Source organism: Cavia porcellus, unplaced genomic scaffold (genome assembly GCF_034190915.1).
Source record: "Cavia porcellus strain 051 isolate PalLab524CR breed Dunkin Hartley unplaced genomic scaffold, mCavPor4.1 scaffold_4, whole genome shotgun sequence".
Lineage (NCBI taxonomy): Eukaryota > Metazoa > Chordata > Mammalia > Rodentia > Caviidae > Cavia > Cavia porcellus.
The window spans coordinates 56,888,110-56,910,277 of NW_026947487.1; the positions used below are offsets into that span (position 1 = coordinate 56,888,110).

The window sequence follows — 22,168 nt, forward strand, 5'->3', positions numbered from 1 at the left end:
CTAATGGTAAAATCATTGATGAAGTACTAAACTGCTTGCCAGGTACTGTGATAATCATTTTGAATGTGTTTGTTTTAATTTGCTAGGGATGTAACAAAATGTTACCAACTAGATGACTTACACAACAGAAGTTTATTTTTGCATAGTTGTAAAGGCTGCAAGTCCAAGATGAAGGTATTGCCAGGACTGGTTTCTCATGAGGCCTCTCTCTCAGACTTATGGACAACCACAACACAGATACACACACAGCATGTCCTCAGGGGCCTCACCTCTTGGCATGTGCGTGCATGATGTCTCCCTGTGCATTCAGATTTTCTCTTCACAAAACACACCAGTTCAGTTGGATTAGGGTCCACCCTGCAGGCCTCCTTTGAACTTGATCACCTCTTTTAAAGAACAGAATTGCAAATTCAGTCACATTTTGAGGTGCTTGAAGTTAGGGCTCCAACATATGATTTCAGCATGAAAGTAGGGACACAGTTTAGCCCATAGCAGTGCTGATGTCTCACCATTTTAGAGAGAAGAAAAGCTTCATACAAATGTGGTCACTTTATTGTAGTGAGCCTAGCATACCCACATGCTCTGTGTTTCTTTCCTTTTTTTTTTTTTTATTTAAGGACAAAAAGAAAAAAACAAAAAAAGGGTACAAGTAATACAGAATTTAAAAAATAAACAGAAATCACTAGTTAATAGATTACATATTCTCATCTTAGAAATAGTTGTTCAAGTTACAAAATTGAAGCATATAAAGTGAACTTTCAGACAGTGAGAGTGCAAAGTTTTGTTCAATGATCCAAAAAAACTCAGTAATATGGTTATCTATCTTATACACTTAAACATATATGCAGTTATAACCTTTAGAGCACTTTCTTTTCTTTTGTACAATGACAATTACATTTTAGGTTTTATTACTCCCACAGTTCTTATTACTTTTTTTGAAGAGAGTAAAACCAAATGTGACATACCAGAACAGAGTCAGTCAAATCAAAAGAACGGACATAATAGGTAATGTAAAAACAAAATACAAGGTGATCAACAATGGTTACCATACTGCCTCTTGCTATTTTAAGAATAATTGCCAGTTATAATAAAATTGAACAAAACAGTAAAGAATAAAACCAAAGCATTGGAGACATTACAGGACTTTAAAAGAAGATAATAGTCAACCGGAATGGGCGTCATAATGAATCTTACTGTCTTCACAGTTTTGCCTATACTTTCGAACTTGGTACTATCAAGCAAAGCAGAATAGAGGAAAATCAGTCAAAGCAAGATGGTGAGGGCTATACAGGGTTTCAAATCAAGTTAATAGGAAATCAAAGTAGGTTACTATAATGTATCCTGCTATTTTTTATTTATTTTTCCCTTAATTAAAAAGATAAAAAGAAAAAGTAAATAATTTTTAAAAGGGGGGAGGGATTGAGATAAAAGAGGGCATAACAACAGAACAGCACAGGTCAAAACATAACCATTTAAGCAAAATAGTGTTTCACCTCAAGATATCCTGACATAAAAATAGTTACCATAGTGTCTCTTTCCTTGAAATCTTTGAGTATAACTTCGTATACTGTAGCACCAAACATATCAAGACACTATAAAACCATTTAAGAGAATGACATTATTACAGGGTATTTAGAATCAATTAACAGAAAATGAACAATAGTTTCTGTATAATCTCCTTGTCTGTAAAAGTTTTTACTTATATTATCATATATAATAAAATCCAATAAGATACAACCTTTTAAGACCAATGGAGACAGAAGGATACAAGTTTGATGGGACTTCAAAGCAAGATGATACTAAATCAGCACTAGCTAGTATGATGTCTTGTTTTCTCCAAAATAGCTATTCCTACCATCCGATCTTCTCTGCCTCATTTCTGTTGAGCTCTTTTTCTGTTGTTTGTTGTCAGTTTGTCTTCTTCATTTTGCTTTTTGCTCCATTCATTGTGGCCTCTCTGCCACTGTTTCTGAAGTCTTGGTATTTTCCTTTTTTAGAATATCCTGCAGTATTCTCTGTAGAATTGGTGGTTGCAAATTCCCCTAGTTCCTCTTTATCCTGGAAGCACCTTGTTTTTCCATCAATTTCTAGGGACAGTTGTGCAGGATATATCAATCTTGGCTGGAGGTTATTATCTTTCAAAGCTTGAATTATTTCCCCCCATGTTCTTTGTGATTTGATGGTTTGTGCTGAGAAGTCTGCTGTAATTCTGATGGGTGTTCCCTTGTAAGTGATCTGTTTCTTGTCTCTGACAGCTTTTAATATTCTTTTCTTATATTAGATTTCTGGAATTTTGATTATTATATGCCTGGGTATAGCTCTGTTTCGGTTGTAGGTGGCTGGGGTCCTGTATGCCTCGTACATGTGAGTATCTTTACCATTTGCTAAATTAGGGAAATTCTCTTGGATTATTTCTGTGAATAGCTTTTATAGCCCATTTGTTTGTGTCCCTACTTCTTCTTTTATGTTCTTAATTCTTAAGTTATATATCCTCTTATCATCTTCTAGCCTTTGTATTGTTGCTGGTTTTTTTGTTGTTGTTGTTGTTATTTTTAAGAATTTTTTCATTTCATGCTCCCATATTGCAAATCTGCCCTCCAGTTCAGATAATCTATCCTTAGTTTCTTTCAAGCTGTTAGGCCAGTTTTCGATAGAGTTTTTAGTTTCCTGGTAATCTCTTTGAACCTGCTTCATGTATTCTATGTTTTCTCTATTGTCTGCATTATACAATTCTCCCCTTTTTTTCTGTTCTTCCATTCCACCATCTGCTTTTTCTTGGGCAGTGTTTAGCATTTCTCTAACTGTTCTACTTATATCTTGCTTCAGGTCATTAATAACTTCATTCCTGAACTCATCTATGAGGCTCTGGAGGTAGCGCTTTATGTCTATTGGTGCTGTGTCTGATACTGCATTTTTCTCAGGATTGGAGGCCAAGGACCCTTTCTTGTTGCTCCCTCTTCCCATATTTTTGTTCCTTTTATACAAGCGAATATAGGAGGCCCAGTTTCTTTCTTTGTCGGTTACAGTTCATTTGAATTGTGCCAGCTAGGTGTTCCCGCCCACTGCAGTATACTAGGGAGACAGAGACCTGGGCAGCCTATGCTGAGCCTACCCCTCCAGGTCAGCCTACCAAAGGCTTCACTGCTAGGGTGCACCTCCAGGCGCTGGGACCTGGTTTGGTCTCGCCTACTGGGTCTTAATCAGCAGCATCACGCAGACCAGGCACTCCCCACCAATCCTGCTTGAGAGGGGAATATGTGACTGAAGTCACTGCAACAACCTGTTCCGTCTAGTCTGCCCGGTCCCAGTATGTCCTTTGCTGAAGCCTCCTATGGAAGGGTCCCCAATCCGCTCACTCACCACAGTCAATGCAGGGCTCCTGGCCAGTCCCGCTCTCAACTCCATTCACTGCTTCCCATTCTCAGAGCTTTTGCACCTCTCTCCTTGCCGCACCAATTGGGATGCAGCAGCGGCTGCAGGAAATTCAAATCACAGCTTCCAGTGGCACAAGGTCTAGCTTCTGCGCTGAGACCTTATCTGTTCCTGTTATATCACCGGGATTGCATTTCCAGTTGGTTTCTCTTAGTTTAGTTTATTCCTGGGTCGGCAAAGTATATCTCCCCTTGCTTAGGATTTCTCGCCCAGCACCATTCCTGGATTTTAAGTGCGGTTTCTCAGAGAGCCTACGAAGCTGCTGCTACCTATCTGCCATGTTCTCCCGGAAGCTCACGCTCTGTGTTTCTTATTTGTCAGAAATAAAATTTAGTTTATGGAATGGACTTTAAAAGACCCATTTAAACTCTCTTCAAAGTGGTATATTAGTGGTATATTATAGTATAGCAAGATTGGTAATAAAGCCTCTGCCCCTTACTGGTTGTGTGACCTCAGCCAGGTAATGTCACCTCTCTGGGCCTTGGTTTTCTCATTTATAAAATGGAATTTTAATGATTTTGGCTTTATAAGACTGTTGAGGGAATCTGAGTTAATTTACATAAAGTCCTTATAGCCATGTCTGCACACATAGCTGTTTGGTATCTATTGACTGTTGATACTGTACTGTTGTATATGATGATGAGCTATTATTGTATATTATGATCATTATTCTAAGAAGGGTTCAGGTTTAGAGTGGAACAAAGTAATTACTGTCTTTCTATCTTAACATTTGAAAGTGTCACTGGGGCCTGGATATTTATCTGTATATATTATTAGGGGGTATTCATCAGTGCTTACTAGAGTCACATGTAGACGAGTGCAGAACACCTGTCTGCACGCTGGAGATCTGGAGTTAAGGGTCTGGGAGCCCACCGCAATGTCCCATGCAAGTCCCTATCAAGAACTGCACTGGAAAGGCCCAAGGTCCAGTGGCAGAAGCTAGAAAGTCTGGGTGGGCACAAAGGAGAGTCAGTGCCAGAAAGCCGAGGGATCTGCACTGAAAATCAGGAAGCAGCATCTAAGGTGAAGACAAGGTTGAAGCTCTTCCAAAGGAAGATAGCAGCCAAAGCTCCTTTGAAGAAAAACCACCAAAAACGCAGCTTTTTCTGGAAAATCAACAGCATGCAATCTTTCCTTCCCATTTGCCTTTTATGTCCTCAGCAGCAGTCCTCAGGTTGGTCTTCCACGCTCAGAACCACACTGACTTGAGTTCAGCTGGGCAGTCCCATTCAAGTTGACCATTAATTAGTCCACACACAGTTTTAATTTTACATAGCATCATTTGCAATACGTTATGTCCTTTTACATTGGTGGCATGTCAAAGGCCAGTCTCATGTGGCAAAAGGGTGTGCTCAGGCACAAAGTGAGCAGGTAGAACGTTGTGGAGTGAGGTCCACTGAGCCCCCTTGAGTGATGGGAGGGGATGAACCTCTCTAAACAAACCCCTGTGCTCCTGGTCTTCTGTTTGTAAGAACAAATTAAAGTAAAATCAAATGAATTAAATAACATTAGAAATGTTTTATTGATCCTTGGCCTAGGTAAGTGACTGCATAAGTTATTTGGTTAATTTATAAATATTTAATTTTTGTAATTGGGTAAAATAATACAAATAAATGGTATAACATAAATTATTTTGATAAACACACAATACTAATTTTATATTTTCATACCACATGATACTTCAACTGAAAATATGGAAGTCTTGAAAAGGTATATTTTTGTCATTATCAAGACTCTTACGGAAAGATACGAGTTTAGTCTAAAAAAGAATTTTGTCTTTCAGTATTCTTTACTATTACTGAAAAAAATCAAATGCACAGTGGTCAATAATAGTTTCTAGGGCATCATTCTAGAAGGTAATTCATGACTGACTCTGGAATTTAACTGGAGATTGGATGGTGGAGCGAATGAGGACCTCATAGGCTTACCGTAAAAATGACAAGAATATTTAGCTGAAACCATCAATGTAATCCATGTAATAGTCCTATTAACTTCTTCCAAGGTTGCCGTGTAATATTTTTAGTTCCTTCTTTTTCTTCCTTTCAGGAATTAAAGATTAATTGATCACCTATTTAAAACTATGTCATCTGTCTCTCACATTATACATGGATTGAATATATTTAACCAAATTAAGCGAACCATTATCTAATATGGTTATACAAATGATACCAAAACAACTTCAAAGAATGCACTGATAACAGTGGTACCTCATTTCATGAACTCAGTTCTTTGCATGATTTTGGTCACAGACTGAGATGGGTAAAAACTGAATCAAATTCAGTGGTTAGGTTCAATGTTGACCTTACAGGGAAGTTTGATTGGGTTCTCATCCAGTTTGGTTTGTGAACAGAATCATGGAGAGAATTGAGTTTGTGAACTGAAGTACCACTATATCAACAGCAGCCAAAAATCTGAGCATACATTCATGTTGTAATTTTTTGGTTTCCCTTGGCTGTTGGTATAAATCTGAAGCTATTATAATATTCCTATGCAGGAGTGTCACTGGAATGTCACTGTTTGGGTGTGGTGACCAGGCCTTTCTAAGTTGGTTTGCACAGCCCAAGATACCCTGAGGCTCTCCTAGGTGCCATATTCCAGGAGCCAGGCTTCTCCCTGTGACAAATGGACATGCTGATGGGCACACTGGCTCATACCACTGCACTGCTTCACACTCTGAAGACCTGGGGTCCTCACAATTTAATAAGCCTCCTGAATGGCCCAACAAGTGGTGAGTTATCAGCTTCAGTGTAAATAACTAAATACCATGTGAGTGTTGATTATCTCCTACACCCCTGCAATGCACCCTGAGTAATCCTTGGTGTGGCACTACAAGGTAGATATTGACCTCATTTTATAGACAAGGACACTCAATGTGTCCTGTAGATGTCATATTTTCTTCTTGGGCACACAAGAAGATTGCACTGTCCAACCCCCTTGTGTGGGAGTGGTTAGCCTGGGACTCCATCACTAGGCTCTGGTCTATAGTAGACAGAATAGCATATGGGACTTCCAGGCTGAGTATGGAAAAGTAAGTTTGAGGGCTCAATAGTCTCTCTTCCCTGTCATGTGTTGAGCTGATATTGTCACTAATCAGAGGCATCCAGTTATTCCATGGAAGACAACCAGCCTGGAGATTACCTGATTCACAGAAGATTTCATCTGAGTATAATAAACCAGTATTATATATAATCACTAAGATTGGGAGGTTTATTTGTTATTGAAGCATAGCAGAGCTGATCCTGACTAACACATTGAGTTCTAGGGAGAATAAGTTAACTGGCTGTGATGTCATAGATGCTGCTGTAGAACTTTGGCTCCAGTTTATGACTTCAAAGCACCTTTATCCTTTCTGCTATTGCCTCTGATTAGGATATGAGGGGGGCACTGAAGTCCCGGTTCAACCGTTCCAAAAGTAGGCTGGTATGGATTCTTATAATGCATTTTTCTTTGTCCTCTTACTTTTTACCAACCTGTGGGTGTACAGAAAGGATGCATGTTGGTGCCTATATTAGCATATTTATTTCTTGCCACCTTAAAAAAAAAAAAAAAACCAACTAAGGTGTAACTTGGGAAATAAAAGTGACCAAATGACCCATTATTCTTTAAGAATGGGTGTTTTTAGTTGAATCATTATCCATATTCATAGACTTTGATCCATTTTCTGATCAGGGAATTATCAGACATGTGAAAGGCATAAGGGAGTGTCAGAACCCCGGATTGTAGAAGCCACACGTCTGTAAAATTGCTGCCCACTTCCCCGGAGCTTCCACGCAACTCCTAAAGCTGCCGTACTCGTCATGTAGTAGAAGCAGAAAGATGGCTTTGCAGCACAGAATGAGTCAGACCAGGTCTGTTGATTTGCAAAGACTTGGTGACTTATATTCAGCATGCATTCATTGGTAATTTTTACTGTTTCAAGTTGTTGAACGGTCTATGAAACAAGCGCCCTTAACCTGTAAGAGCTAACTGTCGTAATGGGGAATGAGGCAAGGGAACAGGTATGACGTAGTAGGTAGATGTGGGAAAGTCGAGGACCTGTGGCAGCTCTTGAGGGCTGGCTAGTCCAAGCAGAGAGCTACGTGTGGACTGATAAGGCAGGTATCTTTCTGTCCTGGAGATTCTCTAAGGCAGATAATCGTTACTCTCTGGGCCTGAACCCACACTCAGTGGATCTATGTTAGGGGTTCTACAGAATTTCAGGAATTGGACACACAGTTGCTGTTATCAAATATCATAATTTATGCCAACATGGTAGCTAAAAATAGTTTTCCCAGCTACTTTGATTTGTATGTTTTTAATTATGAATCAGGTTATACATTTGATATATTTATTCTGTATGTTTTCTATTTTTATTTGTGAATTGTCCATTGTTCCATTAAGTGTCTTTTCTAGCTCAGTTAATGTAAACCGTTTGTCAATTAAGGAAATGAACCCTTATAAAACTATGTGTTGCCAGTGTTCTCCCTGATTTAACATTTGTCTTTTGCTTTTGAGACAGTATTTTGAGACATATTTTAAAATGGATATATATATTTAAATTTATCAATACCTAGGAAATGTGTTGAGAGCTAGACTAGATGGCAAGATCTCTACAAGTCTAAAGAATAGTTTATAAATATTGTACTGACAACCACAAAACTTTAAGATGATGAAATCCAAGTGGTGGGTTTTTGCTGCATTTGATGAATAAGTGAAGGTCCTGTCTGTTCTCTGGGCTGCTCTAATACTTCACTTATCTCTCCTTTAAGGTCCTCTAATCTGTATTGTAGCAGTTCAACAGTTAATACTATACTCAAAATAGGATTTTAAAAACATCTTTGTGACTGTTATAAAAATACTGTGGTTTACTGCCTTGGTAGAGTTTTTTAAATCCAAGCTATAGTACAATGCCTGGCCCTCAGATTTTGATTGAATGGGTCTTCAGAGTTTTTAAGGTAGAAGGAAAATGATTGAGGGAGGGATGAGCCTCCTTGGAGCTCAAGGACACTAAGATTTCTTCAGGAGGTACAAAAGAAAGAAAGAAATTTGGATGAAGACTTATTAAACTACTTTGAGACAGAAATAATTTATGATACAGTTTTAAACTATTTTTGTAAAACATGGACCATCACACTTGTAAGCTTTTACAACTACAAAGGATAAGCTTTTAAGGACAATCAGTCATCTAAATTACAGAGCTTCTTAAAACCTGGGTGTGCATATGAATCACTGGTGATCTTGTTAAAATGCAAATTTTGATTTGCAGGGGGCAGGGTAAGACTGAGATTCTGTGTTTCCTACAAGCCGCCTGACATAACAGCAGGCAGGATCTGTAACACACATAGCTCTTGAAAATCCCATGTACCCACCACCCCCAACCCACGGATGTACTCTCTCCTGCATTCTTTCTCCTCTTTCCTTCCTTGGCTTTCTCTTGGCCTAGGATCAGAGAGTATTTATGTGTGTGCCTACACATGCTTTATATATGTCTTTATTTTCCTGTTTCCTAAAACATTGATTAAGAAGTAGACCATTTTTATAGAAACCACAGCACATTTCATGAAAAACCATTGAGTATAAAAGCAAAACACTGACAAATTGATACTTTCTTGCTTCGTCACGCTTGATTTAAGGAAATGAACCCAAAATGGGCTGTGTGAATTGGAAATTGACTTCAGCCACATTTAAATCGTTCTCTTTTAAAATATTAGCAGTTGAGTGTATAAGCCAATATTTATTTTTTAATCAAAGGTTTGCGGCAAATGGTTTATAAAGGAAAGAAACGAAGAATGCTTCAAGAATATTTCTAGTAATAGAATTGGAAATAGGATATCTTATTTCTTTAAATAGCAGATACAGACCTCTGAACTCCTTCCCCAAAGAGGCAACTGTTTGGGAAACTGATCATCCTATGAAAGCCTAAGGCCATCACCCTCCACAAGACATCATCATAAAAATTTTCCTGTGGAAATAAGTTAAAGATCTCGCTACAGTAGGGGTGAGCCTATTAACAGAATAATTGTAGAGAGGAACCTTTAAGAAAAGCTTCCCAAATTCCATTATCTGAACTGTCACTCGCCACTTGGATTTGTCTTGGCACTGTGTGTTTTCATGAATTACCAGAGCTGTTTGTTTTTCCTTTATCAGTCATCACCTTGTCAGCTGGGCCATTCATAACAACTTTTGGCAGCTCATCAGGGGAGTTCAGAGCTTGAATAGGACCCTATCAACTCTCACACCTCATTGTGTGAAACTGTTTACCAGCATTGCCTTTTTCTGTAAATATAACAAGCAGAGCCCTGAAAGGAAAGATGTGTGAAAACAAAATGGCCCAACCAGTAGCAGCTGACTGAGAAGGCAGATCTGGGTTGACACAATGTACAAGTCCTTGTGTTTCTTTTATTCAGCTGAATCATACCTCGTCTTTGGTCTTAAAGTCTGTGCATGCTGGTTAATTAGACAGCATTTAATTTGACTTCACATTGGTGTCAGCTGAATGGAAGTGAGACTTTGTAATTAGGAAGTACAGATCAGATCTGTTTCTGTCACAATTCAGTTACTTCTAATTTAATGCTCACATTTACAGTATTATTTTTTCTGATAACAAGGAAGCCCATGTGACACAACCACCAGCAAGTGGACTCTGTCACTGGACAGAGTTTCTGCCAGATTCACTCCTTGGAAATAATTTTCTGTATGATGTGAATGTCAACAATCCTCTACTGAAGCTAATGTTGCCAGCCTGCAAATGGTACACGTTTCTTTAAGCCTTTATTTTTTATCAGGAATATAGGCACAAAGTTTTACGACAAAATAGTTCTAGTTTTATGGGGAAAAATAACAGCCTACCCAGTTTCTCCTCCCCAGAGGAAACCACTTTCAGCTCTGTGGCAGATTATTTAGAAAATAATTTCACAGTAAGAAATTTATTGATTCACTTTGCCTTTTTGTGTGTGTGCTGAGGATGGAGTTCACTTTGCCTATGAATGTTATATAAAGTGGAAAGTATTGTGACTTCTTTCACTTACCATTAGGAATTTTTATAACCATTTTAAAATTAAAGGGGTATAATTTACGTACACTGGAATGCACGCATGTTAAATATACAATATACTGAGTTTTAGCACAATAGTATTGCTTTCTCTGGGGTTTTGCTTTTCACTGTTTTAATACTGGCATTCAAATGTGGTCTGAAAATATTAAGTGGAAAATTTCAAAACTAAGCAATTATAAATTTCAAATAACTTATTATAGTACATTGTTATAAATTTTCTATTTCATTAGAAGTTATTGTCATTAGTTTCTTACTGTGCCTGTTTACAAATTAAACTTTGTTGTACGTGTATATGTATAGAATAAGCAAGTCAGATGTCTATTTGGGGTGTTAGCTTATATCACCCATACATAGAGGGGCTCCTACACTTGAATACCTTCATATAACTGACCACCAACCAAGGTACAGCACATTTCCATCACCCCCAAAAGGTTCTGTCTTGTACTTTTTTAGTCTGTCCTCCTTCATGAGGCAATGACTTTTTATTGCTATCATCATAGATAAGATTTAGGTTTTTTGTACATGGAGCCATAGAGGAGCTACTATTATGTGTCTGGCTTCATTTGCTTCTTTCTTTTTAATTTGTATGCCTTTATTATTTTTTCTTACATTCTTAAATTAACTAGGACTTCCAGCATAATGTTAGAGACAAAGAAGACATCTTGTTTCTTAACTCAAAACATTCAATTTGGTATTTCACTATTAAATATGAGTAAAGTCATCAGAGCTTGGGATTTTCTTTTTTTTAAAAAAAAAAATTTAAGGTTATGAATTTAATTTTGAGAATTGATATAAGATTAGTTGGATTTTTCTATCATATCTTGATAACATTGATGTGATATATTTTTTAGGAATTTGTACTAAACTTGAATTTATAGGCATAAAGGCATAAACTTGAATTTATAGGCATTAATTACCCTGTCTTCTTAGAGAATTAAATGCTTTATTACATTGTAATAGCCTCTTTCACTGGTAATTTTTCCTGTCTGATGCCTACTTTGATATTAATAAAGTTATTTTAACTTAATCTGTGACTGCATAGTATAATTTTTTCCATCCTTCTAATCTGTGTATATCCTTATGTTTAAAATGAGTTTTGTTGATAGTAGTATTTGGGTCATGCTTTACAGACAGTCTAACAATTGCTATCTTTTTATTAGTGTGATTTACATTTAATGGGGCTGTTGATATGATCAAATTAAAATCTCCCACCTATCTAGCTACTTTCTATTTGTTCTTTTTTCCTTTCTTTTTGCTCTCTTTCTGTTGAGAAATATTTTAATGAGACAGTGTTTTCTCTACTGTTAGATTACTATATACACTCTTTTGAACAAATTTAGGAGTTGCCTTAGAATTTTGCCATGCATATCTTATTTGATGAAAGTCTACTTTCAAATATTCTTCTGCTTAATACTAACCTAAGAACAGTAGATTCCCAATCCCTCCCTTCCATTCTTTCCCTATTGTCACATATTTGCTCTTAATATATATTAAGAACATACAAAGCTACTATTTTCTCTCTTTCATTGTCTTTCAGTTATAAGTATGTTTAATGTTTAATTAGGGCTTTTAATTTCTTTATATGGATTTGCGTTCCCGTCCTTCTCCCTGAAGAACCTTGGCATTCCTAATTGCGCAGGTTTCCTGGCAGTGGATTCTCAGATTTATTGCTGCCGTTGTTTTCTGTTTGGGGCTGGGGAAGTCACTGTTTCTCCTTTTCTGAAAAGTATTCTTGCTGAATAAAAAATTCTGCATCGTCAGGTTGTCTTGTGCCATTTCTGTTGCTATAAGAGAATACCTGCCACAAAGTGATTTATAAAAAAGGGAGGCTCATGTCATGGTTCTACAGGCCAGGATATCAAATTCTTGATGTTCAGCAACAAAGACAACATTCTAGTAACTTTTGGCTTGCATAGTTTCTGATGAGAGATACACTGTAGTTCTCGTTACATTTAGTTTCTCTTTAGTTGGCATGTCACCAAAGAAATTTGTTGCTGCTATCTTCTCCTCTGACTCTCCATATTCTGTGGGTACACCTTTTAAAAGATTTTTCCCCTTTGTTTTAGTGATATTTGAAGGAAATAAATGTGAGTGCATTTGTGCAATCTGCCATCTTTATCTGGAAGTCAATGTTGAATTTAGTAAAGTAAGCTTAATGATTATAAGCACTAAATTTCCTAATGTCTTTGAAATAAATTAATCTATTATATCTTATTTCTAATTTGAAAGGAATGTTTCACTTTGCCATAGAATCACAAATAAGAATAGGTAACCTTATATTATTATGTGCTAACGTTATAAATGCTGTTCTTGTATTAAATTATTGCAGTAATTTCTCTATATAGATACCATTATTATCCTGTTTTTTAGAGATGATAGTAAACTGAGGATCAGAAAGATTAAGAAATTTGCCCAAAGATGCAGAAACAGTGACAGAATCTGGTATCTTGGCTACTACATGTCAACTGCCTCCAGCACGTGGAAGGTAATGGTTTTAGGTAGCATCTTTGCTTTGGTATCTGATCCTTTATGTGTTGCCATTACATCTCCAAGAATCTTAATCTGTTAATTAGCAAGCACAAATGTAGCTCTGTTATGTACCCAGAACATTTTGTTCACTCTGGAGGTATAATGGAATTTAGCAGAGCTATGTCCATTACAGAGTTTACACTTTCTAAGGAGATTTCTCAGAAATCTGAAAGTGAATGTTATGGTACAGAGTAGTATCACTACTCAGGGAAGAGGGAAACTCAGTTTGATCTGGGTGCTTGGCAACAGTGGGAAACAAAATTTCAAGAGGTCTATTAGTCTCTGGATTGTTTGTGCTGCTTTTCCTCTTCTCTCTATACTTCTGTTTTTGCATCGTATTCTTAGCTGGGATACTGTTGTTAGTTCTGAAGAACAGAGTGAAATGGGTTCTTTTAAATTCAAAAAGTCTTTCTGAAAGTTTAAAGTTCGTAGGCTCAAATTCTTGGTAAAATGCTTTGAATATATCAGAGTTATTTTTATCATAGTTATTCTCTTTCTCCATTGAAACGGTTAACTAAAATTAACATGTATTCATGTTAGGTATTCCCTAATACTTCTGAAATATCTGTGAGTCAACAGAGGGCTTAAAAATGCAGTGTTTTGTTGGCTGGGGCTATAGCTCAGTGGCACAGCCCCTGCCTGGCAAGCAGGAGGTTGTGAGTTTGATTCCCAGCACCAAAAATAAAACAAAACATTCAATGGTAAAATGTAGTGTTCTCTTTAAATTGCTTAGCATAGTGTCTTACTCCTAATAGGCACCTACCAAATATTTATCCTCACTGATAGTAAGTGAAATTAAAGGAACACTTAGATGAGTCTTTTTTTATTTTTATTTTTTGTTCTTTTTTTTGAGACAGAGTCTCTATGCAGTTTAGGCTGTCCTTAAGCTCATTTTGTAGCCCAGGCTGGTCTCGAACTTGCAATGATCCTCCTGCCTCAGCCTTCCGAGTGCTGGGATTACAGACGTGAGCCACCACACCTGGCTGAGTCTTTTTTTAGATGAACCTTTTTTTGAGTAATAAAGAAAATCTTTATAAGTTATAATCTAATTTGAAGAACAGCGCACATCAGCATATCCTAGGAAGGAAGCTGTAGTCAGTTGATTCATTATTCTTGGCTAACAGCTATGCAGAATTAATAAACTTGACTCATTCATAGCTGAAGACTATGTCCTCCCCAGTGTAGCACCTGGAAGGTAGCAGATGCTTTATAAATCCTGGATGAAAACATGGATCAGTTGGAATCTACATTGATGCACAAGGAATTCCAGATGCTATTCAATATTCTATCTTAAAGGCATATTCTAGGCAAAACTAATAGTAACCATAGAGTAGTTATTCAGGAAAAACACATTAATGAAATGGTCAGACTTTGTATTTGCAGATGTAGGATCAGGTCCCATTCTTCTACTTTCTAGCTAGATGTGTCCACCTTAGGAAAGTTACCTCATTTCTCCAAGTCTCAATTTCTCAGTCTTTAAAATATCCCATATCAAAAACTTACCTCATGACCAACTTCAGTAAGTGCTGGTAAATAACGATGAATAATTACTGCTGTACAGAGATTTAAGAATTGAGACTTATCTATTAAATATGTTTAACAAAAATGTGGAAAACTCAAGAGAGATGTCTGTGCTTTCTAGATTTCTCTTTGCTTTGTTTAGGAATGTGGAGTGAATTTGTTTGGCAATGTAAATTTGTGGAAAGAGATGGGAAGGGAGCAAAAGATCCTTTCCACTTTGAGAAAAATGCTCTCCACTAAGGATGTATGCTGACAAGGTGGCCTGGGCCCATCCTCAGCTGACTACGAAAACAGCTGGAGACAGTGGGCTGTGACATAGTGATACATGCCCATCTCTCAGGTGTCGGCTGATATGGTCCAAGGACATGGTGTCCAGCAATTCCTGGAAATGGGTAACAGTGATACCACTTATATACAGCCCCTCTTCAGGTTTCATAGGATTTCCACACACACTGTCTGTTGATTTTTACCACAATGTTGTGAGAAGCTGGAAATGTGTTTTACCACTCCTGTTTTATAGGAGAGAAGTGAAATAATGATGCCCAAGGTTATTCAACTACTCACTAATTGACTGGGCCCTTGAACCTAAGTCGTAACTCTGGATTCACTGCTTTTTTAATTTTCTCAATAAACTCAGGAGTGTTTTTATTCTACAGAATTTATTATTTTTATTATCAAGAGTGCTTGTGTGCGTACAGGCTAGATCCTTAAGAATCTGTGTGTGTACGATTATTTCTTCCTGGGCTAGAGTAGCCGACAGAGGCAGCCTGATTTTTAAAGCTTTTGTGTCTTTTTGGTCCAACAGGGAACAGCATTTGTCATGCTGCTACAGTGGATCGTTGATGTCGTCAATAAAGAAAAAAAACATCTACACCTTTGTTAAAACTCTCAGAGACTGAAGATTGCTGCCCGTCAAGTGGACAGCATAGGTTGTTGCTGTTTCGCAAAACCACTCCACGGATGGCCCGTGGCTGCAGAGCAGTGACCCTCAGGACAGACAACACTGGTCCCCTTCAAGGGCACCCTCAGCAGCAGATGAGGTGGTAATGAGTTATTCCTGGTAATGGGTTTCCTTTCGCCTCTCTTTATTAGATTTCAAGCTGTTACCTAGACTACATCCCACTATATCTAATTAATGTACTAATCAAATTTGTTTTGAATGGAAAAGGAGAAAATATGTTGATACTCCTGCTGGCAGAATAGGAAATAAGCCTGTGGTGGAGTATCTTTTTCCATCATGGAGAAAACTTAATCTCTATAGTTCTCAAAAGTGAATCATTATTTTGTAGTTGGATTTCTGCCTGTATGGCTTCAGGTTATCCTTCATGAGTTTCCTAGTGACTATTTCAGAAAGATTCTCTCCAGAAGCTGTTCATGAGGCAGTTGTCAAATTCCTTAATAAAGAATTGGAAGCCAAATTTACTAGGCTAGAAGCACGTAATCAGTTGGCAATAGACTGATGTCCAACCCCTGAATTTTAAACTGCTGCAGAATCGAGAGACCCAGCAAGGAGGAGTGACTGCCCGTTCGGAGTCCTCCAGTCTGAGAGTAACCACCTTGCCTTAGTCTTGCTCTGTCCTCCAGCTGTCTTGTGTATCTCCAAGCATCCATATGTGTGATCCCTCCACACACCAACGCCTCCTGGTGACATATTGGTCATGACAACCATGTGAGCCTTGAGCATGTCATAGTCACTGTGCTCTACCTTTAAGTCTTTTGTTCCAGTGACAACCATTTGAAATGGGAAGAATCATTTCATCTTATACATTTCAAAACAAGACTTTGGGTAGATTATGTATCTTGTCTGTGGCCACACAGCTAATTGTTGTAGTAAAGATTTCTGTCTACTTCCTACCAAACCCCCAGCTATCAAATGTGTCATTTCTATTGAGATTCTGTCTTCCCTGAAGCAACTGTTAGAAGCTGGAAAACATGAGCCACAGACAGCTTTTAAATATGAAATGATAATTGTTGCCTACTGAGATTCCCTTTCTAAAACCCCGAGGAAGAGAATATTTATATATTTATTTAACATTTATTACAGTGTTTACATTTACAAAGTGTTTTACAGTATAATAGAATGGGCACTGATTTTTTATAATTGTCTTTTCTTTTATATTCATTTATTTCTTTGATTTATATGATGTGTCCTCCATTTGGTCTTCTGAGATCATGTACAATTGTAACAAACTTAGAATAATATTAATAAAAATTATTTTGTATCACTCATAGGGAAAACTGATTAAAGTCATGTAAGTCTCTGCTCTTCATAAATATTATGCAGAAAAACTTTATATCACCCCCACAATATTGTCTGTAATATCAGCTGTATTAAATTTTAAAATATGCTTAGCTCTCAGTTATCATTTTATGTGTAGTATTTACTTTCTTCTTTTCAGGCATTTGGGATTTTGATATTTGGGGCAATAAACTGCTATGAGCCTCCCTTGATAAGCTGTACTATTTTCTCTGTTGAGCACGGAGTACAAATCCTCTGTAGAGCATTCACGCTGCTCAGAAAGCTATGCCAGATGGCCAGGGGGCAGCTCTTTCTGTTCCTTCAGACCTGAAATGAAGGGTACCTTCCTCATAGGATGGACCCAGATCCCAAAGAACTTCCCTGCTCCAGATAGCTTAGCATTTTCCCTCTCCTTTGTTCCTTAGCATGGAGTGCTTTGTGCTAAAAACCTCAAGAGTTTCAAGGTTCAGTGAGAAAATATTTTAAAATATAACGGCAAACCAATATTGTGTCATTTTCAAGTTGCATGGTATATTTTTAAATGCACCCGTTAAAGGACATCTTTCGCCTGGCCACTGTATTTTCAAAGTCTGTGGTGCACTGCTTGTGTTGTCAAGGAATCAGATCATTACCATGGTATGGCATGCAAACTATGGCTAGGGACAAGGTCCTCTATTTGGTCACCTTACAGATCCCAGAAGAATGTGTGTATAATCCGTAGATTAAAAAGTTACTCTCAAAAGTTGTTTTCATCATTCATTTTTTTTCTTTAAACATTACCTAAACTGTGGTTTAGAAGAGTATGTGTAGAAGAATGCTCAGGGTAGTTAAGTGCTTCCTGACCTAGGCTGTACATTATTAATAATCCTACCAACGGGACCATCTCAATTAAAATCGTAGTGGGTAGAGCCCAGGCACAGGTTTTTTAATATGGCGAATGATCAGATGCACAATTTGAAATGAGACCCAGGGCATCAGAGGCTCCTAGATACCCACTCCTAAGAAACATGCATGACCCAGGTGGCAGATGTTAGCCTGTGCCAGGCAGCGATCATCGGAGTCTCACACAGCTCCAGCTGAACTTAGAGATTAGCATCTCCCTGCCCTCCTGTCAGTGCTTCTGAAATGTCTTACTGTCTTTCACACAGCCACCAAAAATGTGATGGTGCCACTAGGATACCTCTCCTGTGTGTTTTTTGTGTGTCCTTCAACTGTCCTCCAGGACTTTCAGCCTGCTTATCCGGTGCCTGGCCACTGTTGCCTTGGCTCCTGCCATATCTTTACAAATTCAAGGCCTTGTCCCCCATACCCTGAGCCAGCAGCAGGGATGCTGCTTCTAGATGCTGCCTCACAATGGAGTGTTGCTTCCAAGTTTTTGCAGCCTGGAAGCTCCTACTGCTGTCAACTCCCCCGACAGGCTGATCTCCTAAAAAATGGTGTCCTCTATGAATCACTGTTTTGATTCATGGAGAAATCAACCTTTCCTGTTTAGCAAGAGGCTGCAGAAAACCACATGAGGCCTGACTCCAGAGAAGAAGTGAAAAATTGGGGCTACTAATGCAATCAGTCAACCACAGATGGAAAGCAAATAAGGCAGATGACGATGAAGCATTTCTACAAAAGGAGGAAAAATAGAACATCAACAATACAGAGAGTTTAAAGTGAAAATAGGGTGTGTCTGGTGACAAAATAATCATGTTGCTGTGAAACATCCAGAAGCTTGGCAGTTTGAGAAAGGTATATGAGTTACTTAGGAAAGTTAATAATTGAAGCTTCACAGCGCTGCTCACAGGATTGAAGTAGGGCAGGTGACAGGCTTGAGTTTGGTGCTGGCAAAGGTCAGAGGGTCCTGTGCAACGCTGTGTTACCTCAGGGAGGATTGCTATGCTGCAAGGGTTGGGACCACTAGAAGCCTCTGTGGACTTGGTGGTACCAGGTGCACTCGATTGCTCCTTGCCAGTTCGTTTCAGGGACAGGAGCCAGGCTCCTCTCCATGCACCTGGATGGACTGCATTTTGAAGGCTCCTTGAAATGTAGGCGAAGGTGTCACAGAGCACTTCCTCATCGAAGCAATTAAGAGAAACCCCTCTATTTTGATGCTTTTCTTTCCCTACTGTAGATCACATGCTGAAATGGCAACATTAAAAGGTGGAGGAACCTTGGGTCCCTCAGTGACTATAAATAGCACAATCATCCCCCGACTCTTTCTAGATGTGAAACATGAGAAAAATGTTAAGCCACTGACCACTGGGGTTTGTTTAAACTACAGCAGTCTGCTCTATCCTGAGGTCTTTGATCATGAATGTGCCTCCGTGAACTCCTCTATAATTTTAATTTCCAACCTTGGAAAGTAGATGAAAGCAATTTTTTTCATCATTGAGGTCAAAAGTTTTTGGCATTACTTTCTTACTCCATATAATATATATGCACATCTATATACTAGGATTACAATTCCTGAAGTGTAGGTAGACACATGGGACAGAGGATGAAGGGTAACACATTTGTTCACTTCTTATTCCATACTAGGCACTGTACTAGAAATTGTGCATGTAATCAACCTTGAACATTAAGGTCAGAGTTTGATTTTTATAACATAGATAAGGAAGCAGAATTCAAATGAGGTGAAATTCCTAATCTGTATACTTAGTGATGTTAGAACTGGCACCAAAACTCAAGTTCATCTGTCCATACAACCCATGTTCTTTCCTGTAACAATCACACAAAGAATGAGCTTCTAACTTCTAATTTGTTGGTATCTTCCACCTAACCATAATCCCTTTAGAATACATTTTAGTTAGATCCACCCACTACTCAAAGTTATTATTCTTAGAATGATTTTGCTCTTTCATTTTACCAACATTTGTTTTTACTCACCTCTGACACCTGAGGTGCTACAAATCTGTGTGTTTGTTTAAACTCCAACCAAACACCCTCATGCTTGTTTGAAATAAGAATACCATTACCTGGATCTCTGAAAATGTTTCTGCTAGAGCTATAGGCTTTAAAAAGTGTGTGGTTTTCCCTGTATGATGGTGACGTTGATGGGAAATAAAATGAGGAGTAATGGGAGTAGGTTTACTAATGAAACGGGGGGACCGAAAGCCTTATTGAATTCAGAGGCCCTTTGGTACCTAAAATATTTTCAACTGCCATCACCATGCCCCTTGGGACTATGTAAAGCTTCAGTTTGAGAAAAATCTCAGTAACTCTCAGGGCTTTACCAAAACAAGATAAAATTGCAGTGCAAATCTGGGGACTTAGTTTCTTCTTGCAGACAGGACAGGTCACCTGGCTTTAAGTGCAGTGAAGCCACTGTGCTCAGAGCTGGGTGCAGACCAGACCTGTGCTTGCAGTCTCTGACTCATGACATGACTTCTCAATGGAGAGCCAAGATTTTTCTCCCGTGTAACAATATTAATTATCAAGTCACTTTAAAACACATGTGATGTATGTGTGCATTTATTTCATAGGAATGGTATAAAGATTAAATACTTAATGAATCCATTTTTCATATCAAGGATGTATTTGCCCTACACCTAAATATATCTCTCCCTCCTGTTTCTCATGAGAAATATAGCTATCTTTATTATGTAATCAGTAATATATCATTCCTTCTAAGCAGGATCTAATTTTAGCAACATGATAAATGGCTCAGGAATGGATTCTACTGCCCTCTGCAGAAAGGAATATATATCAGACCTGCTCAGGTGTGTGTCATTTCTTTGTATTGGGGGCTTCTAACTTCCCAGATGGCAGCCTGGGTTTTTCTGGCTGATAGTTCCAAGTTGTGGTCTCTGTTTGGCTCTGTGGATACCATTAGGAAATGACCATTCATGAACAATAAGCAGATTGCTAAATCACCCGGAGAAGTAGCTGTCTCTTCTATGCCCAGGTGTATTGTGCCAGCTAGAAAATAACCAGTTAAGTGTTTTGTTTTGTTCTGTTTTGTTTTTCTGTTCATGCATGAGCAGGATCTGTTTGTGTAAGATTATGCTAAGTCGTGCTTTCTCCCATTATTTTCCTCATTTAGTCTTTAAGCAAAGGTATTTTTTGACAAATGAAGAAATCATTCCTCTTTGATCTTACTTGAACTCCCAAAGAGAAAATTTATGTTTTCTTTTATACTGTCTGTGAGCTTTATTGCAGCTTCTGCACATTTATGGCAATATATATCTCGATAACATTTGAACTTTAAAATAGCTTGCATTCATCTTTCAATGGATCTATGGAAGAGCCATGGTCATACCTTTATCCCCATTTTGTGGATGTGAAAAATTGAGACTCAGATTAAATGACATTCAGATTTGGAATTATGGCCTAGTAGCAACCAAAGTGTCAATCTCTGTATCACATGACTCCCTATGCTTCAACTTTTAATGACATCTAAGATGAAAGATAAACGTTACAGAGGTTTATTTATGTAACAGTCATGTATGTGAAACTGACTTTCTTTGTACAATTACTGTATTTGTTGATTCGGACATGTACTTTTTTCTCATGCTCGTGTTTCTGAAACAGGTGCATTGTCTGATTAGTGAAGTATCGTAATCTATTTGAAAATAGTTTTTCTTTCTTAGTGACTGTAGCAGATTGATTCCAAAAATGTCCCAAATCCCCTTTCTTTCACTTTTTGTAGTACACTTCACAGTTCATCTCATGAGCCAATCGAGTCATTTTCCCTCATCAGAATGGGTTGGTCTTACCCTTCCTCCTGCAAAAGATGCTGTTGGTCCTCTCCCTGATCGGCTTGCCGTTACCATTGCTCTCTTACCATTGCAGCCTACCTGATTTAAAAACACACCTGCATTTGTTTCCCTGAGGGCTGTCACTGGCTGCCAAAGCTCTGCTTGCCTAGTATAATGACTGAAAAAATACATGGTCACAGATTATTTGATATTCCTACCTCCCCTCTTGACTGTAGGCCTGACTTCATGACTTGACTTGCTTATATCAAACAAAATATCGTAAAAATGACTGTGACTTTCAAAACTAAGGCATAAAAGGCTGTTGGATCACACTGTGAGGGGGTAAGGCATATGTATCCCTCGTAGTGAGGATGCTCATGCAGTCAAAGGGAGGTATCCATATAAGTTGGGGAACTTAGACCTTCAACCAGCAGCCAACACCACTTAGCCATGTATGGCCATCTTGGCCATCTCATCTCGGAAGCAGCTCCAGGCCAGCCTTCACATGACTGTCTGCCAGTTTCTTTATTCCAAATTCTTGGTGATGCTTAAGCCACAACTAGCCAGCAAGTTACTCCAAAATTCCTAACCTTCTGTATAAGATGATAAATACTATAGTAAGCCACTAAATTTTGGTAGCATTTGTTCATGTCAGTCTCTAAACCCATCCATATGACAGGCTTCAAGTGCTGGCAAGTCATTTCCAGAAGGCATCCCTGTGCCAATGAC

General features: G+C 38.2%; 1 protein-coding gene across 5 annotated transcripts in view; it reads left to right on the plus strand.

Moving 5' to 3' along the window:
• The window catches only part of LOC106025187 (uncharacterized), a 58,229-nt gene extending 41,260 nt beyond the window's left edge, over positions 1 to 16,969 (plus strand). For 3 of the 5 annotated variants that reach the window (XR_001198773.3, XR_001198772.3, XR_010046921.1), the window contains 2 exons: positions 12,836 to 12,950; positions 15,321 to 16,969. Coding sequence is in view for 1 of the 5 variants with exons in the window: in XM_013141269.3 (XP_012996723.2) it covers positions 15,321 to 15,398 (78 nt within the window). In the remaining 4 variants the exon portion in view is untranslated. The remainder of the gene's footprint in view (positions 1 to 12,835; positions 12,951 to 15,320) is intronic. The other 2 variants (XR_010046920.1, XM_013141269.3) reach the window with 2 other exon arrangements.
• The last annotated feature ends 5,199 nt before the right edge of the window (positions 16,970 to 22,168 follow it).